The 27611-nt window shown below is 48.0% G+C and overlaps 1 protein-coding gene across 4 annotated transcripts in view; it reads right to left on the reverse strand.

Moving 5' to 3' along the window:
• LOC138582120 (zinc finger protein 501-like) overlaps positions 1-27611 on the reverse strand; it is a 130981-nt gene that overhangs the window by 44619 nt on the left and 58751 nt on the right. The window contains exon 1 of one of the 4 annotated variants that reach the window (XM_069653110.1): positions 14708-14936. The exons of 2 other annotated variants lie outside the window; for them this stretch is intronic. In XM_069653110.1, the coding sequence (XP_069509211.1) occupies positions 14708-14779 (72 nt within the window). In that variant the 5' untranslated portion in view covers positions 14780-14936. Of the gene's footprint in view, positions 1-14707; positions 14937-27611 lie in introns of those variants that run through there. One more of the 4 variants, XM_069653111.1, reaches the window with a different exon arrangement.

Consider the following 27611-nt stretch of genomic DNA (forward strand, 5'->3'; position numbering starts at 1 on the left):
AGTGTCAGTGGATCAAAAAGAAAGAGGAGGAGTAAAGTTGCTTAACAGCCACAAGGGTTGTGCCCTAGCAATATTTGGTAACACGAAAGAAAAAGGGGATACATCCCCTATTAATTAATCGTTCAGCTGAGCATATATAATGCTCCTGAAGGTTTTCAAATGTCTACGAAGGACAGAGGGGGGCCGACAAAGCTGGCTTTTTTCTATCTTGTCTCTCTGAGGAACACATTTGTTTTTTGGGTATTGCACCTGGGTACAGAACAGAATTTTGGTATAAATCTCAAACTATTCCTGACAGAAGGCAAAGAGGATAGAGAAGGTTCCATCTCTCCCTGCCTCACTACAATTCTATCTCTAGTCATCGCTGGTGTGTCGCCTATCTAAAAGTGTATAGAGTAGGAAAGGAAGAGGTATATTTTCATTTGTGCTCTGTCATTGTTAACATCAGTTCTAGTTTCATCGTACGTGATTATGTTCGAGACAAGAGAACCAGCGTGAAACCTTACTTGTGTGCAATGTTAAAAAAATCAAATAGGATAGTTGGCAATAGAATTATGGCAATGATTACTTTATTGGCCAGTACTGTAGGCTAAAACAAATCCCTATTAAAAAAAAAGAAATAGTTATTCTCTATGAAGACTTATCTTAAGGGTCTATACATTCTGATTTCTAAATGTGCACCTAGCTTGTGCCAGGGAAAGCAGGAGAACCTTTCCTGCCATCTCCCCCTGTATACCGACCGGTTTCAGTGGACTATCTGGTTCTTGCCGCCTTCTGCAAGACAGTCTTCGTGCTTTGGTTGTAAGGATTGTCTGCAGTAGGTATGACTATCTTTCAGTTCATCAACCTAATTACATACCCAAAACGCAAAAGATTTGGAATGGTCTCACCTCTTTTTGTTTGAAGAGACAATCACACTGCCCAGGTCAATGGTCATAGAGGCTGGTTGAATTATGACTTGTGACGCCGAGAGTTCACACCATGAAAATCCCATGGCTGCAGATCTGTAGAGCTCCTGACAAGCGCGTCATCAGTGGATCAGCCTCCCACTGGTCCCTAGATATGAGGCCCTGCAATGTGCCAGAATAATCAGGAGCTAGAGGCCCAAGTGTGTAGTGTGGCTTGTGCCGCTTGGCCAGTGACCCAGAACACCCGGATAACGCCTTCTTTATTCAGTCAGCACCGACACGCACCTCCCACCCAAGCAACTGTGGGGCACTAGGCTCGCAAGACTGGCATATGCCAAGATCTCGCAAAACTTCACAGCGCACGAGCTGCGGATGTGAGGGGGAGCGTGAGAAAATGGTGAATGAGTGAGGAGAGCAGTCGCACCTGCGGCACTCCTCATAAGCACCAAGAGGACATCATTACCCAATATCCTTTTAAATACCACCTTCCTCGTGGACTGTCCCTCCGGGGTCCAACTTGAGACCTCTACCACCTCTCTCTCTCCACATGTGGTATCCTACAGGGCTATATCCTCTCACCCTGGCTCTTCAATGTCTATCTGGCCGCTTTCGGCCCACCTGATCTCTACCTGCTCTTCTAACTTTCAGTGTTATGCAGATGACAGTCGGCTCTCTTTCAGGCTTCCCTCAGCCTCCTCTCCTCCCTCGCTCAAACCAGATTGTCTATCCGTGATTCAGGATTGGTGAGCCTCTAACAATCCTTAATGCCAGTAAGACGGAGATCCTTCTCATTGGGACCCCCTGCTCCCGCTTTCCCTCTCTTACTCTGGCCACCCTCCTTGGGCCCCTCTACCTTCGCCTTCCTGTGAGGCAAAAAACCATGATGTCATCTTCGACTCCACCCTCTCGTTCTCTCCTCACATCACGGACCTTGCCAAAAAGGCCCACTTCCAGCTGCGCCTAAGAGGGATTCAAGCTTTCATCACTTTCCCACAGAAACTCACCGTCTCCAGAGCCCTGGTTCTCTCCAGGCTGGACTACTGCAACAGCCTCTTTCTCAATCTGTCTACCTCTACTCTTTGCCCCTTGCAACTAATCCAGAATAGGACTCAAGACTTATCCTTGGCCTCAAGCCCAGGGACCATATCTCACCAGCCCTGAAACCTCTTCACTGGCTCCAGGTGGCTGCACGGATCAAGTTCAACACCCTTTGCATTGTCCACAAATCTTTCTGGGGCCGGGGCCCACACTACATCCAACTCTCACTTCGAAATACCTTCCTTCTGGAGCCCTTTGCTCAGCTACCTCCAACACTCTGAGGACAAGCTACTTCACCAGGCAGAGTGTGGGGTAGATCTCTCTCCTCCCTCTGGAGCGGGCTCCCTGCCGATATCAGACTTGAGCCGGACCACCTGAAGTTCCGGAAGCAGCTAAAGATCCTCCTTTTCTCCTCTGCCTTCTCCCTCTTGCTCCCTTGCTAACTTACCTGTCTGCTGTGCCGCCTGGTTGCTTGGTGCCCTCAGTGTCTCACTGGGTACCAGGCGCATTCTTGATCAGTCATCCTTGCACTGCCTCCGGTCCTACCGCTCACTTAGGGGCTGTATCTGTAGCCCCTCCAGCCCCACTGCCTCCTACACATATCTAGAGCCATGCGCCCTGATCACACGTCCCCCTTTCCTCTCCCTTGCACTTCCCCTTGCACTTCTATTGTCACACTTGCACTATCCAAATGACACACGGCCTAGTAGGATTGTTTGCCTTGTCCTCCCTATGTCCCCCCCCACTTGTCTTGTGGCGCAGAGAAACACTTGTGTACAGGCGTGTTATAAATGCTTTATCATATCATAATACTGATAAAACTAAGACTATGGTCTTCAAGCCCAAGTTTGTAAAGCTAAAGGATCTTGATGTTATGATAGTGAAACATGGCTTTGAGCAAGTCAAGTGCTATGATTATCTTGGGTCTTGCTTCCAAGAGAACAGGCTTTGGACAGCCCAACTGGACAAAGCTTGTATTACTTTAGAAAAATGTAGCAGTGCTGCCCGTGTCTATTTTCAGTCGGTATGGGAGGGGGCAGTAAGACCTGCTGTTGAGCTGTACAGGAAACAAAGCTCTTACTTACGCTGTGTATGGGGCAGAACTTTGGGGCTATGTAAAGGTCACTGGTTTGGCCATTGTTGAAAATAAAGTCTTGAAGAAATTACTGTTGCTCTCACTGGGTGCATCCAATGCGCTAATTCATATGGAAACTGACTTCTGCCCTACAGGCATTTTGGCCTTCATTAAGCCTGTTAGGTACTGGTTTACGATTGTGGTATGCTCCTGGTCTAGTAACTGTTAGGATTCATGCCCATCATTGGTCCATCTACAAGAGGTGGCGTGCCTTTGGCAAGACAAGAAGCTCCTACTTACCAGTGCTGTCTGTCGCTGCTCCGAGAACTGACTGTTTGCCAATTCAAACATGGCGGCCCCCATGCATTGCCAACCACTGTCTGCTAATTCAATCATGGCCAACGCAAGATGCCTATTTAGCCAATCAGCAGAGCAGTGGAACAGATGTCATACCGCAAGGAGTCGTCAGCCTCAGGCACTTTAAAGCCAGACACAGTATGCCCCGTGTTGGATTGCATTTTCACAATTGCATGATACGCTTGCTATCCTCCTTTGTACCTTTCTTCCCTTCTGTGATTTTACTTCCCTCATTCCTTTTCCTTTCTTGCTTCTGGAGATTCATGCCTTCTTCGGTACGGCCCGACCCCCAGGAAGTCCCTCCCCTCCGTACCATCCCTGTACTCCTAACTGCTCCTCTTCCGACGCCGACAGCCTCCACTCCTTGCCGGAGCAGCACATCTAGAGGGAATTGTGTTCTCAGTCAGTCCAAGGACTCATCCAAGGTTTTTTCACACGGCTGGGTTTTTCCTTGGGTTTCACCTTCCCGTTGCCCTGCCTGGCTTCGGTTAAGGGGAGGCCCTATTTACATCACCAGCGCACCCTGACTAAAACCGCCAAGAAAGAAAAGACACCCCGCCACGAAAACCCGGAAAGGAAAAACCTAAGAGTAGCATTTTGTGATGCATTGACCCCCATTTGATGAGCCAGAAGGGGGCATGTGTCCACCATGGGAACCGCATGTTAAAAAAGAATCTGTATGTCTTGGACAGAAGGATTTATGGCTGCACCCTGCACACCTAGAGCCATGTGTGCATCCAATTAAAAGAACTGCTTACGGGTTCCAAGATGGCCGCCATCCTAGCGTGACCGCGCTGACAGAGCTCCCCGTACCCTGCAGGCAAGGAGGTGCCCACCACCCCGCCAGCAGGCCAATTTCTCGCTAAGGAGCGTGGCTGTGACCAGGGGAGTGGGAGGCGAGAAGCGCTGTGGGACCGATCTCGAGCATTGTGGTGGAGCAGAGCCGCGGCCCCGGGTGGCCGGGACTCCCTGGGCCTGATCCCTGCGAGGAGGAGGAGCAGTGGAGGCGGACCCCTGGCTGGAGGGGGACCATCGGGGAGGCGGCCTCAGGAGGTGTGCTCTGGCTAGTGGCGCTGCAGTGAGGCGGTGGTGATCCCGGGGCGGCGCCCCCCCGTGGACGTTGGCCGGCGTGGTCGCTGGGGAGCTGCCGGTCCTGTGCGCCGCCTCTCGCGGAGGCTCGGGGGACCCAGGCGGAGTCGTGGAGAGGGGAACGCCCGGGACTCGTCTGCGGCCGGTGCTGGCATGAGTACAGTGCCGCGGCTGATTGGAGTTCTCCCAGGGGGGGTTGGGAAGCTCCCGCGGCTTGGACTGTGCTCGAGAGAGCGAAGGCATAGACGCCGGTCTGCCGGGCGGGAGGGGGCCCCCCCGGAGTGCAGTAGTGACTTGGAGAGGCCCCGTCCCGCTGGGGGTAGCGGGATTTGCCTTTGGCCGGCCCTAGTTCCCCCCTCCCCCCTGGGTGCCGGTGGGGGGCTGGGGCTGCCCCTAGGGCGAGAGCAGAGGCGGAGGGTTGCCCCAACGGCTAAAAGGAGTGCAGGAGAGCGTGCAGCCTGATCGTTGCGGGGAGGACCTGCTGCACAGTGCGGCTTGGGCATCTGGCAGAGAAAGCTGCAGTGGGGCAGGTGGATGCCATGTCTGCCAGGGCCAAGGGAAAAGGAGGACGTACCCCCCATAGCACAAGCGAGATGTCTGGCACCCTTAGCTCACTGTGGTCCCCACAGGACATTGGAGCTGGAGCGCAGAAGGATCATGAGGGGGCAAGCGACCACACCCCCTTGGAAGCTGCGCAGGGGACCACCTTGATGTCCAAACAAGATTTCTTAGCCGAGGTACATAATTTGCAGACTAACCTCGCTAGGACATTCCAGGACCAATTTCAGCTCATGAGAGCGGATCTACACGAGGCTCTGGGAGAGATCCGGCAGGAAATGCAGCAATTGGGTGAAAGAACTGATCTATTAGAGAAAGGCATGCAGGATGTGGATAAGGATACCACTGCCAACAGCGAAGCAATTGAGAGACTAGATGTGGCCACCCGGAACCTGGAGGCACAAGTCGAAGATTTGGAAAACAGGTCCCGTAGGGTTAACATTAGGGTCAAACTGTTGCCGCAGTCAGTTAAGGACAAGGACCTGAAAGCGGTGACACAGACCATCTTTGCAGATGTACTGGGAATTGACTCCCCGGAGCAAGTTGAGCTGGACCGGGTCCACAGGGTGGGGAGAGCCCCGAGGGGGGCGGCTCCAAGGCCAAGGGACGTATTGGCAGCCTTTGCCAGGTACGCTCAGAAAGAGGCGATCCTACAACTGGCACGCCAGAGAGAACCGATTACATATCAGGGTCAGCAGATAGCTCTCTATCAGGATCTGGCGGGCAGTACGTTAGTCAAAAGGAAACTGATGGGCCTAATCCTAAAGGTACTCAGTGGTAAGGGTATCAAATATAACTGGACCTTTCCGTTTGACTTAGTGTTCGAGTGGGAGGGTTCGACAAGGCGCATTACAACGGCTCAGGAGGGTGCGGATCTGCTGCACATCGACTTGGAGGGTATCCCAGATCGGGGCTCCACTACAACAAGCGATTTCAGGCCCAGGCTGAGACCATGTTCAATCAGCATGGACTGGACTGAAGGAACGTTGGTCACACGATATTGGGAGGGTTATTACTGATGAGGACTGGAGTGACATACTGAGGGTGAATTTACATTTGGGAGCAGACATGGGTTTGCGTTTGATTCGACAGAAGATCATTGGAAGGCTATACTGGACACCGGTTAAGATGTTTAAATTGGGTCTTCAATCTTGTGATTTATGCTGGTGCTGTGACATTGGTAGAGGCACCCTGTTACATTTACTGTGGGAATGTCCGAGAGTGCAATTGTATTGGTGGGATGTCATTGATAGGATTGATCTGATTTATGGAATAAACTTACAAAGGTCTGTAGCTAATATAGTTCTATTGTCACATAAAAATAGATGTGTGCGTTCTAGAAAATGTACTTATTGGATCGATAGAGCAGTGGTGGTAGCAATTAAATTAATTCTCAGAATTTGGAAAAAGAGGAAAAAGCCTAATGTCGAGGAGTGGTTAACGGAGTTGCATATTCTATCCAGTGTGATAAGGTTTCATTGGAAAATAAAGATAAAGGTGAGGAATACATAAAGTTATGGGGCCCATTTTTGGCTCTTTATGATTAATGTGACAGTGTAGCTGATCTGGTGGATATGTCATCTGAGGAGGAAAGGGGGATAAGGCAGAGGTGATGGTGTTTTTTTTTTCTCTTTGCCCCACTTGTGTTGTCTCTTGTGTTTATCTGTGTATATTTGTCAGTTTGCTGTTATGTTTCGCAGGATAAAGCTATTATGACAGATTGAAGATGTAGGATGCTTATATTGTTCTGTAAATTAAGTTGCGACGCTTTACTGTGAGACATTGTTTACTTTATTGGTAGTTGTTGTTGTTCATTGCAAACTTAATAAAGAGTTTAAATTTATTTTTTTAAAAAACACAATAGGGGAAAAAATAAGTAGGCCACAAAAGGGGGATAAGTTGCGCCACATAGGGAAGTCTAGGGAGGTAGAGCCCGGGGCCCAAGGTGGTCCCTAAATATCGGGTGTGAGAGGGGTGGTGGGCCTCGAAAGGGTTCATTGGAGTAGGAGGGGCTGGGGAGAGGTGCGACTTGCGGTAACAAGACCATCCTGGGACGAACAAGGACTGAAGTGTCCGGGGGGGGTGGGAAGGAGGAGCAGGGGGGAGGGGCGGTCTCACCCTAAATTGGGGTTGCAGGGTGATGGGGATGGTGGGGGGGGGGATCCATAGCTACCAGTGGGATCGGGCACCCATGCGTGATTGGCAGGAGTGAGATGAAGAGGGTCGTTTTTTCCACCCACCCCAGGGAGGTCATTTCCTGGGTGATCTTGGGGCAGGGTGGACAGGTGGGCGGAAGAGGGGGCCAGGGGCTCTAACATAACCTTCAGGTGGCTAACGCATAATGTGAGGGGGTTAAATTCTCCCCTCAAACGGAAAAAGCTGGAGCAATTTACTAGGTCCTGTATGCCGGATGTAATGGCGTTGCAAGAAACTCACCTGTTACGGCAGGACCAGACCCGCCTACGCTTGAAAGGCTTCCCACAGATATTTTTCACATCTGGCCCAACAAAGAAAGGGGGGGTGGCCCTGGCCTTCTGGAGAGGGATTAATTTCAGACTACATGATGCCCTTAGGGATAAGGATGGGAGATATATTATGGTGAGGGGGGGGAGATAAAGGGCTCTTGCTATTCCATTGCTTCAGTGTATGCTCCTAACGCGAGTCAGGACCAGTTCCTGCGTGATACCCTAAGCACCCTAGAGAACTTCGCGAGAGGGCAAGTGATATTAATGGGGGATTTTAACCTTGCTTGGGATAGGGGGCGGGACAGATCTCGACAAGAGAATGCTGGGGGCGGCGCGGTGGCGACTCCCCAATTAAAGGAAAGATGGGAGGACGCCGGGTTAAGGGATGTATGGCGAGCTCTCCGGGGGAGGAGGAGGGGTTAACCTTCCTCTCCGACGTCCACAAGACCCAGTCGCGAATTGACTACATGTGGGTGTCTGCCAGCTTGCTGGGGACAGTGGAGGCCGTAGAGGTGGGCCCGCTTGGGGTGGCTGACCACAAGGTAGTCCAGATGTCCATGCATCTCGGTAGGCGACGATCGGGGGTGTGGAGTTGGAAGTTTCCGGGGGATCTTTTGAGGGATCAAGTATTGAGGGAGGAAATCAGGGACAAGATTCGGGACTTCTTTGAGAGGAACAAGGAATCAGATACGAGTCAGAGTACGAGGTGGGACGCCTTCAAGGTAACTATAAGGGGGGAGCTCATTGCTATGAAAGCGGAAAGGAACAGGCAGCTAAGAGGGTTGGCGACTCAGCTGGAAAGGGAGGTCGAGGCAGCCAACGGGTACGAGAGACTCCTACGAGGCGGGCCTACAGGGAGTACAGGTTGGCGGAGGGACAGTTGAGGGTGAGACAAGATTTCTACGCCAAGGCTAATAAGGCGAACTCGCTGTTGGCCCGCCTTTTGAGAGGGCAGAGGATTATAACGGCCATTAAAGATGAGAGTAGAAGGCTTACGAGGGCGGAGGAGATACAGGGGAGACTAGTAGACTTCTATGAAGTATTGTACTCTTCGCAGGACCCGCTTTTGCAACCACAGGAAGATTTCCTGGGAAACCTGTCTCTCCCGCAGCTATCTCGGGAGGAAAGTGAGGAGCTGGTGCGGGCCGTTATCGCGTCTATTCTGCTTAATAAGGCCCCTGGACCAGATGGCTTCCCGGCCTCCTGCTATAAAACGTACTCTCATCAGCTGGTCCCGCATTTAACAAACTTATTCAACACATTTCGAGGTGGAGGCGGGGTCACCCCTACAATGGAGGAATCCAAAATCTCCCTTATCCATAAAGCAGGTAAAGACGCGGAGGATTGCACATCCTACCGCCCAATTGCTCTTATTAATACAGAGGCCAAGATCTTCGCCAAAATATTGGCGAGGCGCTTGGAAAGGCACCTACCCTCGTTAATTCACCAGGACCAGGCAGGATTTGTGTTGGGAAGGCAAACCTCCAATAACATCAGGAGGGTAGCCCACCTGGTAGAGAAGTCCTGTAAGATGAACACTCCGGCGATCCTCTTGGCGCTCAACGCTGAAAAGGCATTCGATTGGGTGGAGTGGTTGTTCTTATTCCAGGTGATGGCTAGAATGGGCTTGGGAGCGGGGTTTATAAGCATGGTCGAAGCTAATTACAGAAATCCCACGTCTCGTATTTTGGTGAATGGCGAAATGTCCAAGCCATTTAGGTTGCAGCGGGGGACTAAACAGGGGTGCCCCCTTTCTCCGCTGCTTTACGCGATTTATTTGGAACCGCTTCTCCAGGCAATACGGGAGGCAAACGACATCCAGGGCATACCATTCGGGGGGCGCAACACAAGGTGGCGGCCTTTGCTGATGACATGCTACTCACGCTGATGAATGCATAGGTGTCCATCAAGGCCAGCATAGAGCTACTTGCCAAATTCGGGGAGGTGTCCGGACTGCGTATTAATCTACAGAAATCTGAGTTGATGAACCTGTCCCGAGGGAGGGGGAAGCAACAGACGAGGGCGCTCTCTCGAATTTAAATGGAGTCCGAATGGGCTGCGTTACTTGGGGGTCAGGATAACCCCTTCACTGGCAGGTTGGATTGGGGCAAACTATGAGCCACTACTACTGGCAGTCAAAAGAGATTTAAGGAAATGGGGTGCCCTGAGGATATCCTGGTTGGGGAGAGGGGCGGTTCTAAAAATAGTTATTCTTCCCCGTCTATTATATCTCTTTCAGGCCATCCCCTTGTCAGTCCCGGAAAATTTCTTTAAAAAATTAGACCAAGCAGCTAAGGTCTTTATCTGGGAGGGTAGGTGGCCGCGCCTATCTAAACGCTTACTATCTGCATCCAGGGGAAGAGGGGGATTGGCTTTCCCCGACTTTCGATGGTATTACGAAGTTGCACAGCTCAGAGTGATCAGGGAATGGTTTTCAGCAGACTATCTCAAGCACTGGGTAAAAATGGATAGAGCGGTAGCTCGCCATCATTTAGGAGAAGTATTGTGGCTCCCACAGAGGCTGAGGCCACCCCACCTTTACTTAAGCGCGATCATGAAAGGAGTGGAGGATAGCTGGGACAGGGCTGTGGTGAGGCGAAGACTTACGACCTTCCCCTCGCCTCTCTCTCCGATCTTTAACAATGGGGACTTCACACCGGGGCTGGAGGGAGGGGCGTTTCGAAAGTGGGAGAGTGGGGGCTGCAGAACCTTGAGGGATATGTTCAGCGGGCCACGGGTTAAAACGTTTGAGGACTGTAAACGGGAGTACGGGGTAGACGAGCGGGAGAGACACTGATACTTCCAGATTAGGCACTGGGTAACGTCCACAGAGGTAAGAAAGGCTGCAACATGGGATCTTACTCAATTTGAACGATTTTTACTGACGCATGACGGATCCAAGGGGCTCATATCCGGCCTATATAAGCAATTGGAGCCCACAAGCTTGAAACCCTCCTGGCGGTACATGAATAATTGGTAACAACAAGCGGGAGTCAGCTTGGGGCACGAGGGGTGGGAGAGGCTGTGGAGGCAGATCCCGAAGATGGCAAGAGCGGTGCAATTACAGGAGGCATGGTATAAGTACATATATAATTGGCATTATACCCCGGCCCGTTTGCACAGGATGTATCCAACCAGGTCGGGGGAGTGCTGGAGGGGTTGTGGGGAAGAAAGAACTATGGCCCACATATGGTGGGATTGCCCCAAGCTCAGACCCTTCTGGAGCGCGGGCACGCACCCAGGCTCTGGGGGAGTGCGGCGGCCAGGATGCCCGGGAGATACTCTCGGGTAAGGGTGGGCAGGGGGGGGGGGGCGAGCAAGGTTATACCAAGGCGAAAGTGATCTCTGTTCTGGCGGCGATGGCTCTTGTCGCACAGAGGTGGAAGTCTCCCTCGATCCCTACAGAACAAGACTGGCTAAGAAAAATGTGGGACAAAGTATCGATGGAATGGGCTACATATGCAGCTAATAACATGCTGGAGAACTTCGCAGCGGAGTGGGGAGGGACATTTACCTATTTGAAAGGGGAGTTTAGGGAACAATGGTGCCCGCAAAGTCTCAAGCTACTGGACATCTACGGCTAGAGGGTGGGAAAGGGAAAGGAGGGGAGGGAACCTTGATGGTGCTATGGATCGGGGGGAAGAAGGAGGAGTTGTTTTTGTGTGGTTGTTGTTTCATGTGTATTGTTCATGAAAATAATAAAAAAAGAAGTTAAAAAAAAACTGCTTACAGTACAATTAAGAAAGAATATGGAGGAAGCATGTTGTGGTTTACAAGTGAGTCCAAACTGTCTTAATATCAAACAGCACTTTGGTTTTGAAAGCTATCTTGACATGGTTGATCCTCCATTTGCACCTGCATTGTACCTCGATTTTAAGATGGTTACATTAAGGTTGGCCTCCTTTGCTAGATTTTGGGGCCCTGGAGGCAGGGGTATTTGCCCCATTTGCAGCGCCTATGAGGAAATAATCATACATCTTCTTTTCTGCCCTCGCCTCAAGGTACTGAGGGAGCGCTATCTAAAGCCTTTTCGAAAGACTGCAGGCATTCGTACAACTTCAGAAGCATTGATGTTCTGTAGACGAACAGAGAAGTGGGATATTGTACAAAGTGTAACCAAATGTGTACATCAGGCTTCGTTGTTAGGCCCAAGGCATAGTTGTGATGTTGACTGTTTTCTCTCGCCTTCAGCTGTATTTGATTTTTTTTATAAACTAAGCAGTTTATGGATTTATGTTCATTTTAATGTCTTAACAATTTGATCACTCCCCCACATTCTTATTATGTTGACACACTTTTGTATAAGATCATTGTATTAGATAGATAAGGTTGCTTTGCGAATTGTTTGTGGACTTTCGTGTTAATGTTTTCACACCTGGTCATGTAACATGTTTTAGGATATATTTTATAATAAATTGTCTTTTGTAAACTTTTTATGGTTTTGCGCCGAATAAAAGTGTGTTCACTAACTGATTTAATCCTTTATGCATTGGGACTTATATATTGAAGTCAGTAATTATAGAACTGTCAGTCCTGTACCTGCTTGCCATCATAATCGAAATCAACACCTTTAATAAACTCTTTTTGGCATCGTGATTCTGAATAGGCCACACACGAACCTACTTTCTCGACCCCATCAGACAGACCATCCATTACAAAAGTGGGCAGTCAAAAAACAAAATCATACAACGAAAATGTCATCCTGTAACCTTTTCCGGATTCCAACAACCTTAATCAAATCATATATGTAATACCAAAATTATAGAACACTCAATAGTGGTTCAAAATGATTAGTACATCCAGTCAATCAATTGAAACTTTATTTTTCAACGTATCTTAAAAACGCAGTATATCGCAACTACCCACGTACGCAGGAAGGCTTGGGGGATGCTAGTCATGGCTGCACTGGGCAGTAAGTAGCCATCTATTATACACCCATAGATAGAAGGCAGTGTCAGCCCTAGCGGCGGCAGCGCCCCGGGCTGTGAAAGAAAATGTGCCCCCTCCCAACCTCACGTCCGGATAGCTCTCAACTCACACGCTATTGGAGGGTTTCACCCACCTTGTAAAGGGCTAACGCACCTGCCAAGCCTCCTGCACGCCCATTCATTCCAATGGGCTCTCACCCGCCAAAACAAAAATTGGGTAATGTCACCCGCCTTTGCAACACAAATGTTTGAGAGCTATGCGTCCCTGGTCAATGTCATGGTAGGAGGGGAACCTTGTTTTTTAACTCCCGGCTCCTGCACCAGAGCAGGAAGTTAATCACTGGAATTGGGTGCTGATGCGAATGCATCAGCACCACATTGTTATTAAATGCGCTCCTCTCCCGCGCTGAAATGCCTGGTGCTAGCACAAGAGTGGGCACATTTAATTTCAATAGGGCGCCTTTCGCGCCTTCTCCAACCACGCCAGCATGGGGGAGCCCTTGAAAGATTTCCGCCCTCCCCTGCCCTAAGGCTGGCCCTTCTAGCAAAGGCATGGTATTGATCAGATTTGCCATCAATCACTACATACATGTCACCGTCATAGGTCTAAACCTGATTTGTAATGACACTGATGATATAAACTGCAGATATTGGACGATTTAACCGAATGGTCAAGTTTTCTTGTGCTGCTTCTGAGCTCCATGTGAAATCATAAAAGTTTATTAACATGGGCAGTCGGTACCGTTCGCCCCCCCCCCCCCCCCCCCAGTGAGCCACCTACCATCCTCTTGCAGCACACTTTGTCTAAATGACTGAGGCCAGACCAACTTCTCCATTTGTGGCATAACAAGGCTGCAGTTTTATCCCACAGTTCACACGGTCACTGGCAAACCAGACAATAACATATTCAATACTGTATTACTTTTGTTTAAACGTTCCTACACACACCCCTTTCACCTTCAACGCTGACTTGCTGCATGGGGAGCAGGCGTACAAATGCGCTCTGCTTATAGGGACCATATATTTATGACCCCACTTCCTGCCTGTGATTTGGGCCTGCAGCATGGGCTTTCATTTTCATGATGGAATGGCAATTACACTGCGATTGGAGGTACCAACAATTTCTTCCGCACCTTGGACAGGAAGGCCGAAATGTATGCTGCTAGGCTTGGCCCAGCGAATGCTGGGTTCGGTGACAGATGCTTAATCAATAGTTTCACTATCGCTTTCTCAGACTTAAATCCATCAACCCTTAGCTAAGATTGACTGTGCACCATTTATTACCCGAGCTCGAATGGCGTCCATAGCTGGACTGACAGTTTTCTTAGCTAGGGGGGCAGAAACATAATTGAAAATCGGAGAATTACAATGGACTACTCTGCATGAGGGCGGGAGAGGGAAAGAGGGAACACTACATGGCGGCCATGACAGCGCAGTGGAGCGGGAACGTTCTCTTGCAATCGATGCAAATCCAGCTCCTCAATGTGCACAATAGAATGTGGGAAGCGATTCTATCACCCGGGGCAGCGCCTACAAGGAGCGGACTGTTTTGGTAGCAGAAGTGGGTGGATTGGCCAGAATGATGCAAGGATCAGGACGGACGGCTAGTTCAATGCCGCATATTGCTGAGCAAGTGACAAGGGCTGAGACGAGAGAGGGGGGCGGGCGTGTGCAGGGCTTTATGCTAAATGCCATGCATTAGCGGGGCAAACACTTGCAGATTGGGGGGCAGGGCCAATTCCAACAAAGGGGAGGGGAGGCGGCGAGGATTCGCGACGCAATTTACACACCACAAGGTTATCAGTTCGTTTTGTAAATCTGCAGAAAACGACGGAAGCTCCCCTGTAGTCATATAATCATGTTTGCAGACCAAAAGCCAGGGTGTTTTTCTTACCGTTTCCCATTCGTTTTTTGTTGCGAGTCGAACGTGGACGCATTATAATTTAACCTTTTTACATATTCTGCCCCCACTTTAAAATGCCAGCTACGTCGCTAAAGTATACTGCTGGTACTGTGAGGATACGATACGAAAACTGGAAAACATGAACAAAAATAGGTGTCATATGTGAGGGAGCGTGGAATACGAGGAGGAAGGGCGCATGCCTGGGGCGGCATCAGATCATATGTTATCACCCGGAATGCCATAAATCTGGCGTCAATTAGCCTAGAGGACAGATCGAATGGGAAGAGAATACGCACCCGATCGCTAAAAAAAAAGGGCGCCTTAATTCAGAAAGGCGAGTGGTATTTAAGCACTCTGGAGACAGCAAAGACACGCAAACAAATTACCTTTCCTAGACCCCCATTGTCCAGTTCCACTCTCCCTTCCAGAGAGGCATCGAAAGGCGGAGCTCCTGCCATAACCCAGTGGTGACTTGCAGTTCTCCTTAGGATACAAGGAACCTTACTCCGCTCTCCGAGTGCCCTGACTGTTGACCAGTGTCCTCATGAACGAAGGCGCACTGGTGCTGTATCAGAGCATGTGCTGGTAAACAGTGTCTCGTTTTTGAGTGAGCCCAGTATTCGCCCTGCCTGCCTCTGCGGATGTCCCCGTAAGTAGTGTCTCTATTTTGCGCGCACTCCGTGTTCATGCTGCCTGCCATTGTTTATTGAAGTGCACGGCATCTTCAAAATAGCATTTGCTCTATCGAAGTTGTCATGACATGACATGTATTCAGCGGAGGAATGTTTTGCAAGGTCATACATGGAAACGGCAGTTTTTAGCCAACTTGGTGCCTCCCCATCTCCCACTGACACACGTCACTTAAACTACACACCTGTGTCTTGCAACAAAACCCTCCTCAATATCAATAAATATTTGATAAACAAATGAAGCTAGTTTCATTACATTGTAATTAAAGTATTTTACAGAAGAAATCTAATGTGAAAACACAACTGTTGCTGCCCAAGCAAATGTTTTTTCTGTCACCTGCTGTGATTTAATGAAGGCCTGTTTCGACTGCCCATGGTATGACCAGACTGCCTCGTCTGAGGGCCCACTGGCACCGTCTCCAGTCTTGCAGACGTTATGTTCTTACCACCGCACTTGTTTTTCTCAAGGGGTGACACTAGATAACCATATGAATTATTTTCAGTACACGTTGTGTACTCCAGGCTTTTTTTTCAGTTTTTTGCTGAACATTTTCAGCTTATAAAACGAATATAAAAATAGAAGGGGTTGTGGGGCAGGGAATGGGACTAATAGGGAACAGGGGGAAAGAAATGTCAATGAGTTTTTTCGGCCAAAAATATTCAGCCAAAAAGTGTGGAAAAAAAACCTGGTAATCTAAAAACATAGAACCTTATTTTCTCATCGGAGTTTACCATTCCAACGTGGACAGTCTGGTAGACTCCGATTTTACTCTATCAAAATACCCCTATGAGAGAGGGAAAGGGTGCAAATAGCACCACTGAGTGTTCCTGTCTGCTTTGCATGAAATCACAGAGCATTTCAGGAATATAACAATGATCAGCATCTCTATATTTGATAAACAAGTCTGTGATAAAAGGGTTGTAAATGTGAATCAGTAAATACATAACAGGCACAAGGCTTGGTGCTTACATCACTGTTCTCAGCACTCAGCCTAACATTAACATTTTGTAACCATCAACCAAACATACTCATTCGGACATCTTAAGTTTCTGGATGTGAGGATATAAGATATATGATATGAGAGATTATTTATAACGCTCTTAATACCAAGAGGTTTCTAAGTGCGGACCCAGGGATCGAACATGTGTTGCTCTGTGTCATCTTGCCTCCAAGGCAAGCACGTTGCCCCTGAGCTATCCACCTGAGAGAATAAAATGGCTGCAACATCAACCACTCAAAGGAGTATAAGGGCTCTTTTGCTTCTTATTTCTAGAGAATTTTAGATGAGGAGGGCTGGCTGGTTCTCAGTCCGTGCATGCGCAGTCCCCAAATCAAAACATCTTTAGGGAATTATGTCTATAGACCGGAACTGATACCCTACAAGAGACCCTCAATAGAGAGGCAAAAATGTACAGAAAGGATTGTACTTCTTACAAACGTTAGTCTGACCAGTATTAAGCTGATGAAGCCTTTGAAACGAAACCGGCTTCCGATACCTGGTATAGGGCTCACAGTTCGTCAGCCACTACATCCTCAACATTGCACAGGCCTCATGGGTTATTTCTGCAAAAAAGAGCAGGTCCATGCTTTATCTAACAGAGCTGGCCTAACCATCTCAGATTAGTGCCAGACGGCAGCTAGTGAAAATCATGGTGTGGCAGAGTAGAAAGGGTGTTTGGCCTAGTGGATGTACAATGTGAGGCAAGTTCTTTGATTGCTTTATGTGTCTAAGTGTAGGGAGAGTCTGGCACACTTGTTAGAGCTACATACACAAACAATTCCAGTCTACTATTGTGTGGACATGGAACACATCAGACAAAAACAGTCATATGTGCTGTTACATAGAGGAGCAGTACATACGTGCTTAACAGGGTGGTGACTTGGGCTGCGCACAAATTATTGCTGCACACATATCACTGCATTGATTTGCCACAGACTACGGTCTGCACGGTGGCACAATTAACATTGCTTTCCTAATTGAGGTCCCAAGTCACATTGAAGAGACATCTGGCAGTGATAGGCGTGTTAGGAAAATGAAAAGTTCTTTGATGCTGAGCGGATGCATTTAGTCCATGTCCCGAAGCATTGACCACTTAGGCAAGAAAATGATAGTTAACTTTCTCAGGCATGCGCCATATGTAACTTAAAAGTAATATACAAAAAACCTGGTATCTCTGCACCGCAGGGTTTGAAAAAAAAATAAAAAAGGATTGTAATAGAGAACGTTTGGTGAAGTGGGGCGGAGGGCACAGCGGAAGGAAAAGGGGCTGGTAGTGCGCTCATGTCCGGGGAGTCTGTGGACGCTTTACCCTGCGGGAGGTGCTGAGCATTATCAGCAGGCCAAAGCTCAGCTGGAGGGGGTGGTGCAGGAGGTCACTGGGGAGAGGAGGGCCATTGGGGGAAGGCACTAGCGCAGAGCATCTTCGGACAGGGCCCTCGCAGCAGTGGTGGCTTGTAGCCCGTCGGCAGGGAGAAGGGAGAGTAGGACAAAGGGGCCAGGAGGAGCAGGGTGGACCTGTCGAGGAGGGTTGTGGGGAGCACAGAGGAGGAAGAAAAGCGGGTTGGGTGTGGGGCTGGGGCTCAGGGCAACAGGGGTGGTGTGGGTGCCATCGGGGGGTGGAGGTAGGCATGGGGCGAGTAGGTGCATAAAGGGATGGGGCGTCGGCAAAGAGAGGGCAGGGTAGGAAATACCTGCAGAGGAGTGTAGGGGGAGGAGGAGGCACTAGATGGTGTGACAGGGGCAGGCATGGTACAGCCTCCCCTGTTGGCAGAGAAGAGTACAGAGGGCGTAGCATGACCCCCGTTTCAGCGGGCAAGGAGGGAAAGTACTTCAGAACGGTGCCCCCAGTGAATTGAAGTGGGCAGCCTAGAGGGTGCAGTATGGCCCCTAGCACGGCGGAGCGCAAGGCAGAGGGTGGAATGCCCCACCCACGAAGAAGTGAGGAGCAGGAAGGGGTAGGTGCGGCCCTTCCAGAAAGACGACACAGGCACATCTGTGTGGACGCCCCATGCTGGTCAGAGGAGGATCTTCCTCCTCTTGGCAAATAGGGTAAATAGCACAGCATGTCCACTATTTAGCAGGACAAAGGGTAAATTATGCATAATCTCTATTATTTAACAGGATAAATGGTAAATAGTACATCATCTCCACCATTTACAAGGGTGAAGGGCTAAATTGTGCAGAATATGTACTGTTATCAGTACAAAGGGAAAATACTGCAGAAACTCCACTGTTTACCAGGATGAAGGGTAAATAGGACAGCATCTCCAGTATTTAGCAGGAAAAAGGATACATAATAAATAATCTCTATTATTTATCAGGATACATGGTAAATAGTACATCATCTATGACAGCACGCCCCTAAACGCTCACACCAGAAAAAATACAACCCACTAGGGAAAAAGGCACAAGAAACTCTTGCAAAGATAACTATTTTATTTCTACAACAATAGGTGTGCCAGCAAAGAATTCTGCTGCCAAGGAACATTCTGAGCAAAAAGGGAGCAAGCAGTCTCTTAAAAGGGGACACGTCGTCCTTTATATACAGTAATAACCCGCACAGCTGGCTGGTGAGACCCTATACATGGTCGGCCTACTCAAAGGGGATGCCAAGCTATTGGTCACAGCGCCGTCCATCCATCCATCCATCTTCCATCACGTGGGGTCGTCTCCAGGTAACCATGGTTGAAGAACCAATTAGATACAATTTCTAACAATACTACTCTCTGTAAGAAAGGTATGGTATCAAACAGTAAGACAGACACAAGTGACCACAGTTCAGGATGTGTATTGAACTTCAATGGGGTTTGAAAAACACCTATCTAATCCTAAATCTAAAGATGGGAGCAAGCTAATAATAAAAATATTAATGCAGTCCTAGTTGAGTCTGTGAAAATAAAAGGGCGTATACTAATATACCCATTGCCAATCCTTACTTCTAAATACAAATAATGTGGGAAACAATGTTATGCAAAAAGAAAAGTGTTCAAGAAATGATATATCAGGATATTCAAGCCGTTAGCCTCCCTTGCCCACAGTTTCAGCACGGGACAAGGCAGCACACTCAAGCTTAGCACAGTCTCTGGCTTCTCTAGCATGAGGATGCAGTTCAGATCTCAGTATCAGGGCCTTCTATGTCAGAGTCTCTTTGCCATTCAAAGTTTCTTACTTCAGAGGGCATGATGCGACAAACATTAAAAAGTTCCTTTCTCCTCAGGATTCTCATGTATTACTTCTTGGGCGATTCTCTATTCACCCCGGGCCCAGACCCACTTAAACACACAGCTTTGACTTGATCTCCCTCTGTCAGGCTCGGACCAAATCCACATACTTTTCCAAACTTTTATTTACTTCATCAAAATTGAAGACTTTCAACTGTGCGCAGGATTTGACTTGACCACCCGTCGCAGGACCACTTTGGTTTGCATTTATTCGTTCTCTCTCAATTGATCTCCCTCTGCCGGGCTTGGACAAACTATCTACTTTTATCACTTCTCAGCTGGCTACCTTACAGAGACCTTCGACTGAGCATCCACGAAGCGCCGGACCTCTCTGTCAAAGGTATTGTAGTTTGCTTTAAAGTTTAATCACTCATCAGCAGTTTAACTTCATTTGTGTCTCTTATCAGACACGTTTTAACAATGTTCTTTCCAGTGATCTCCATACAATGTTGCTGCTTGAAACCTTGGCATCAACACAGACCGGTCTTGTACCGGTCTCCCCAAATCATCGCCTATGTTGCTTTTACTGAAGCAGCTTTGTTCTTGGAGCCAAGGACAGTACCACGGTAGCTGTAGATTTCCCCCCGCCTTGATACTGATGGGGGAGGGCCTCCGACACACAATGCAGGATTCTTCTGCCCGGTTTCCTGGTCTTATACTTTCTCTCTAGGTCTCGTGAAAGTAACGTTTCCTTGTCGAAAAGGTCAAAGGAACTTTCCGCCTTGCGACCCCCTTGTGTTTTGCAGTCTTGGGGGGTCATTACGACCCAGGCGGTAACCATGGCGCTGGTAGCACCATGGTTGCCGCCGGTATTTTACCGATTCCACCATGGTGAATGGCGGAATTACCGCCCCATTCCAAGGTTTGCAGGGCGGTAATTCCCCATCCACCATTGGCCCTTCCCCATTCCCATTTTTGCCCCCTTAGGGCTCAATGGAAATGGGGAAGGCAGTAGTTACGGTACCGCAAATTGCGGTACCGTAAATACCTCCAAGGTCCCTTTGCAGGTCCAATCCTTAACAGCTGGTAAAAACCAGCCGCTAAGGTAGGGACCCCCAAAGGGACCTCGTAATTAGGCGGTAAGGGGTTAACGGCGCAGCCACCTTTTACGGCACCGCTAACCCCTTACCGCCTGGGTCGTAATGAGGCCCCTTCTCCTCTTGTTAAACTGCCATCTTGGAACTGCCGTTTCCTTGTGTGCTTTACCTTGCTCAAAATGTGCTCTTGTGCTCTGCCTTTTATCCGTGTGGGGAAGTGTAATGGAAGTCAGGTGTGTGTGATGATCAGTATTTGCCTGGCCTCACCTGGCCATTGTATTGGGACACGTCAGGTACATGGCTCAGGTGTTAATCTGTTTTCCTTTATAGCGGGCTGTCAGTGAGAATGTGTTTGTATTGCAAAAGGGAGGGGGATAGAGTTCCTAAATATCCTACCGGGTAGGATGGGGAAAAGGTGTTTTAAGGAAGGGGATACCGTGCCTCACCATCCTGTGTCCCACTCCTACTGCCTGAAGACCTCTCAACCAGGTGATCCTCCCGCATTGGTCCACCCACAGGAACAGGATCCAAAAGTGATGGCCATGTCCTGGCCACTTGGATGACAGCTCCCCGCCGTCTAGTGTACGAGACACCTTCTGGTTTCTCACATGCCCTTCCCCTATGCGATGTAGCAGCATCTGTTTCACAGGGAAACAGAGAAAGCAAATTGACATTCCCCTGGTCTTTACCTTTTCGGTGCTCCAAGGTGAAACGGAAGGGTTGCAGATCTAGAAACCATTGCATGACTCAAGGGTTAGAGTCCTTTCACTGGCTTATACACACTAATTGTCATGCCTGCCAATGGCTTCTCCTCGATGTCTTGTCATTCAGCCCAGCGAACGGCTAGACCGTTTTACACTCGCTGGCGGCTGTTTAATAAACTACCCGGCAAAAGAATACGTTGATATTATTCGCAAACATTTGGTTATGAATTGTACTTTGTTTACTTACCTTCCTTCTATTCCACCTTCATGTGCGTAGTGCCTCTTTAAGGACTTTCCGGCATACGCGATAGCCAGTTGACAATGCGTTGGTCATGTGTTACGCGCTAATCAGCTGACACGTACTTAAACCCGGAAGTTCCGGTATTCGGCGCTTCTGATCGTCGTTAGTTCTACGTTCCGGAGCCGTTGCTCTTGCTTCTTTCCTTGCTCCTCCACGGAATATGCTTGGCTACTCGATCTTCTATTGAGTTGCCGTCCTGGCTGCATTACACTGTGACAGCCACCTGAATATTCCGAACTCTGCAACCTCCCGAAGCGGCACCTGCAGTCTTTCCCGCTGGGCCATTATCCGGTATTGGCTGCCCCCGCTGTCCTGGCCGCATTACCCTGCGACTGCCACCTGAATATTCCGAACATTCTGCAGCCTCCTATTGTTGTACCTGCAGCTCTTTCCGAGGGGCTGCGCTCTGGATTCACCATTCCTCTCCATTGTCTCCAACCAGCTATATTCACGGAGCGAACATTCTTACTCCTTCAAAGGTGAGAGAGGTTTCCTCTACTCTCTTCTGTTGTACAACCTCTGAGGGCAATTCCTGCAACAAAGGACTTACTAGCTTGTATTTCGGTTCTTCTCACGAACTTCCATTTTTACTCCAAACCTGTCTCTGTTCTTCACCTCCATACATCAAGTGCCCTGAGACTTTATGGACGCTATCCTGCGTGCACCATCCCGAATCTAGTGTGGCCCTCGTTTCGTGCGGGTTAGTTTTTCCCCTACTAACCTTCCTTTCCCTGTCGTTGGTTAGGAGTCTTCTATTGTGGGGATTACTAAAGACACAACAGTAGCAGGTTGATCGTTCCTACATACTTCTCGCCTTTAATAGAAAAGAGGTCAGTGGCTTTTCGAACCGAAACATACTGTCTTATATTGTCTCAATCAGCTCCTAATATCTTCTTTATCCTTCTCCTAACAGGCTGGTGGTTCCTATATACTTACTCGCCCTTTCCACTGATTCCTCCCTTGGGCTGTTTAACAGTCAAAGAGTGCCGTCAGTTGGAAGGTCGCTATTCAACAGATACTAGGTACATCGAGTCATCTCTGGAAGACTCTACGTGTATCCTTTTGGTAAAATCTACCCTACATGTATCCTTTTATGCTGGTATTCTGTACAATTGTTGGTTTATTGAAGTTACCAAATCCATTTCTCATGGATTTCTAACACTAATGGAGAATAATCTGTGATGAGTGTGAACTTCCTTCCTAGGAGATAGTATTTTAGATGGGTGATGGCCCATTTGATGGCAAGGGCCTCTAATTCCAACAAAGCATCATTTTTTTTTCATGTGGGAAGAGCTTTCGACTAGTGAACAGGATAGGGTGTTCTAGTCAATCACAAACTTCTAACAAAACTGCTCCTAACCCCGTAAGAGAGGCGGCCGTTTGTAACACAAACTCTTTTGAAAAATCTACCTTTAGGATCAGGGTTATGGCCCAGGGTTTACTATAAGCTGTTGTAATATCCATCATCCTCGTCAGTCCAATGAATCTTTTTGGATTTGGCATTCTTTGATTGTCAGTCAACCTAGCTGTTCTGTCCGAGAAATTAGGGATAAACCTACGATAACAACAGATTAACCCTAGGAATGCTCCAAGGGATCTCTTGGTTTTAGGCGTGGGGGTATACAGGAAGGCTTTCACATATTCTCGATGGGGCTGGACACTGCCATTCCCTATAAAGAAGCCGAGGTAATTCACAGCTGATTGAGCCAACTTACATTTGGATGGATTGGCAGCTGAGCCAGCATCTCTGAGGGCTCGCATGATTGTAAAGCGATGGGAAAGATGGTCTTCCCAAATTTTGCTATAAATTACTATGTCGTCAATAGAAGCCCCACAGTATCGGAGTAGGGCAGTAATATCCTGTCCATAAGCCATTGGAAAGTGGCGGGGGCCCCGTGTAAACCAAAAGGGAGGACTTTGAACTGGAATAGTCCCAGGGCCGTTGAGAAAGCTGTGTTTTATTTATCAGGTGCATGTACTGGGACCTGGCAGTACCCTTTGGTTAAGTCTAGGGTTGATAGGAAGGTGGCATTTCTGAGTTTATCAATCAATTCTTCAATGCGTGGCATGGGATAGGCTTCGAAGATGGAGATGGGGTTGTCAGAAGTCGATGCGAAGCCTCCAGGAGTAGTCAGGTTTTGTGACCTATACAATAGGAGAGGACCACGGCCTTGAAGAGAGTTCAATAATAGGTGCCCTTAGCATTTTGTTCACTTCCTCAACCACTATCGGTCTACGGGTGTCTTAGAGTCTACATGTTTATTTTTTTTAACTTTGTTTATTGATAGTCATGTCGGTATTCACATAGTACAGCCAAGTTAACTGCAGTGCAATATAGTTACAACAGTTTACATACATAAAGAAATTAAAGGATCATGGCGTGGAGACTGGAGAAAAGTCATACATGGTTTTAAATGGACCACTTTTCCCTTTGGGGTTCTCATATAATGATAACTGTCTTGCACTCTCAGTGGTTTCTCACAGAATACATTGGGGAATGTCGTGACTAAATCTTTTAAGTCTTCTTGGTATTGATTAGATATCTCTTGGGCAAATAATTCAAAATCATCTATTTTTTCTTGTACCAAACAAGACAGTATCACGGCAGTGGCTGCAGAAGGATTTTCCTTCCACTCTTTTAAGAGATGTATGTGGTAGAGATGGGTCTTTTGTTTCCTGTCAGGTTGGGCTATTTTATAGGTACAGGTTCCTGTTCGCTCTAACACTTCATATGGCCCATGCCACTTTGAGATTATTTATTTTCAGAGGTAGGCAAGAGGACTAATCCCTTTTGTCCTATTGAAAAAGATCTTAAGTTTACCCTTTTGTCGTAGGTGGACATTTGTTGTGCTTGGGCTTTTTCTATGTGAGTACAGACTACATTTCAAACAAGTTTCATATGCTCTCGCAATCAGTTAGCTGTTTGTGAGAGTGGAAAAGGTGCCCCTTCTCTTTCTTCTAGGTCTCCTGGAGCATGTCTAGGACATAGTTAGAGAAAGAGAGCATCCAGTGGATGCTTGAGGGATCTTTCCTAGTGCAAACGGGGCCCAGGGAATCCTGTGATTCCAGTCCTTCCTGTCCATTTCTACCAACTTTCTTAGGATCATCTTTAGTTTTTTGTTAAATCCTTCTACCAATCCATCCATTTGGGGTGGTAAACGGAGCTTCTTAAAGTGGCAATATGGAGCAATTCCTTGGCTTCACCCATGAGTTTGTTCATAAATTTGGATCCCTCATCCATTAGAATTTCCTTAGGAAAACCAACCCTGGAAAAATATGGCAATGTTTTAAAATCTGTTGGGTTGTGTTTTTCACATGGGCAATGCCTCTGGGTATCGGGTAGCGTAATTAACGTTTTTGAGGTCCTATTTGTTAACCAGTCTAGAAGCTTCCAACGGTCCAATGATATCCATTCCAACCCAGGAGAAAGAGACTTCTATTATTGGCAAAGGGTTCAGAGGGGCAGGCAAGGGAATATGTGTACTGGTTTTCTGACATATTTCACATGTTTGAATGAAGTCCTTTATATAAGCATAGATACCTGGCCAGTAAAACCTCCCACTTATGGGCGCCTGGGTCTTGGATTGTCCTAAGTGTCCCCCTGTCAAATGAGAATGTGCAATTTCTAGCACCATCTTCCGATGGGTTTTGGGGATTACTAACTGAGTTTTACTTTAACCTTCGGCAGAGGTCTCCTTTCTGTAGAGTAATCCTTGCTTTAGGAAGAAAAAAGGACTTCCCTTTTCTAATCCTTCATCTTCTGGAATTACCTGCAAGAAAGCCTCTGCCAGCATTGGATCGTTTTTCTGGCAAAGGCTAGGTCAGGAAGGATGGTAGGTTTTTCTTCCCCTTTTGCCTCAATGGTAGATGGTTCACTAGCTTCCCCAAAGCCTAGTTTACCTCCCTCAGTTTCAACTGGTTCACTCTCTATAAAATGGGGAAATAGAGCTCTTTCAAGAATTCCCTGTGCAATCTTGTCCCCACAATGTACTTTCACCATGGTTCTGTAGGAGAACCTTTATCTCACCCTGGATGTCGGGATCTATGATGCCCGCTAGGACATCCAGACTGAACTTCCAGGCCAGGCCAGATTTTTGAGCCAATCTTATATAACACCCAGGAGTGGGTATTAAGACTAAGTCTGTAGGAATCATTCCTCCTTTCCCTGAAGGGATAGTAGCTTATCTGCTGCTACAGATATCAAAGCCTATGGATTCTTTCATGGCGGTAGAAGGATCTGAGGCTCTATGACTAAGCTTCTGGAATTTTAGGGTTCCCGACTTTGTCTCAATTGAGTCAGATCCCGCTACTGACATCATATGTAAGGAAGGCATGGTATCAAACAGGAAGACAGACACACGTAACCACAGTTCAAGGGTGTTTATTGAACTTCAATTGGGTTTGAAAAAAACACCCATCTAATCCTAAATCTAAAGATGGGAGCAAGCTACGTCCTTCAAATAATAATAACGCAGTCCTGGTCGAGCCTGTCAAAATAAAAGGGCCTACACTAATAAACCTGTTGCCAATCCTCACTTCTAAATACAAATAGTGTGGAAACAATGTTATGCAAAACAATACATTTTCAAGAAATATGTCACGATATTCAAGCTATTGGCCTCCCATCGCCATGTTTTCAGCATGGGACAAGGCGGCACACTCAAGTTTAGCACAGTGTCTGGCTTCTTTAGCATAAGGATGCAGTTCAGATCCCAGTATCAGGGCCTTCTATGTCAGAGTCTCTTTGCCATTTAAAGCCTCTTACTTTCATTTCACAGGTCTCCCAATGGGACTCACCTCACGCTAAAGCGCCTGGGGGAGGTGGTAGAGGGGTGGGATGGGGTCATTCCCTTCTCAACATTCCCACCTTTCGTTACTTCTACAGTAACGAACTCCCCCACATGCATGCGCTCATTCTGCCTTCTAACTGCCTCCTCATATGGTGGGGTTCCCTTTATTGGTATCCAAGCCCTAAACACTGACCGCAAACTTTCTCCTGATCGCGCATACTCTTTAGGTGTGCATGTCATATATAGACACATCCCCATCTCCTGCCAGATCTACCCATACTTCCTCATAGTTCTCAGGGTCAGGGAGTGGGACAATGGTGGGGTGATAGAAGCGGTCCACTTTGTCTCCATAGGGAATGGGAATCATGTAAAGGATGGCGTGGTCTGTCTGCATCTCATTATCCTTTGTATTGCGAGGTACTTCTGAAAGCCCAATTGGCACCATCATCATTGCGCTACTAGGCACTGCTTTGGCACAACACCAGAGGCCCATTTGACAGGTGCAGAAGATGACCAAGGTGAACACCATGTATGGCTGCAATTATGTGGGACAAGATCCCGTTCTCCATGTCTTCGGAAGGCACAAACGTGTAATACGAATCCCTGATTATTCTCCACTTGTCTCCCACCATCGCCGTCAGCATATCGAGGACCTGTTCTGCATGGTCTTTAGTCTTCGGGTAATCACCTCCGAAATGCCCTCACAGCAATCTCACCTTATATTCTTGAAAGATGAGCTCTCCATCCTGCATGGATTTGCAGGGGCGCGTCGATTCCAGTTACTTCAATGGTTAGAAGGCTAGGGAGAGTTCCGGAGAGTATTGACTCTGAGGTTCCTGGTGAGGACCAGTAAGTATTAAGTTCATAGAGTTCAATATGTCCAATGTTCACTCTTGTTCCCCCCCTTCCTTCCTTGTCTTGCAGCTGGCTTGTGAAAAGATGCTCTTATGGCAGCTGGTGGCGCTCAGGTAAGAGTCTGTATTACCCGGTGCTGTCCGGTAAATGTTGCACGAGGAAAACGTGTTGTTTTGTCTCTCTTTACAGATGCGGCACATGAGAGTATAGAGCGTCACAAAAGGATGCCTCCGGTGGTAAATCAGGTAAGTCTATGGTGGTAAGAATTATATTTGTTGGTTCCCTCGGCTCACCTTGGTGGTTTTCTTTTGTCTCCTAGGTGCCGAAGTTCGGCGAAGAAATGATAGAGGCAGCGCTGACCCGAAGGATGCTGTGAAGACTGGTGAATATGGCACGGCGCTGCAGCTGGAGGTGCGGCGCGTGCAGAAATTATGTTCTTTGCAGGTCCGGAGACAAGATGGATCCAGAATCAGGTGTGGAATAGAAATAAGTTTGTTTTCTAACCTTGTCCCTTTCTTTCCTCTTTGTTTTAGGTGCTCCGGATTCGAGGCGGGCATGCCAGAAGACTGGATGCAGGCTGCAGGCATGGTGAGTGTTACGCTGCTGGATGCAGAATAATGCGAAGCGTGTGTTGCTGGTCGGGCATGGTTTAAATAGCCTCAAAAGTAGTCCCAGGTAAGAAGTCCCTAGAA

The sequence above is a fragment of the Ambystoma mexicanum genome, chromosome 3q (genome assembly GCF_040938575.1).
Source record: "Ambystoma mexicanum isolate Mex_15411 chromosome 3q, UKY_AmexF1_1, whole genome shotgun sequence".
Classification (NCBI taxonomy): Eukaryota; Metazoa; Chordata; class Amphibia; order Caudata; family Ambystomatidae; genus Ambystoma; species Ambystoma mexicanum.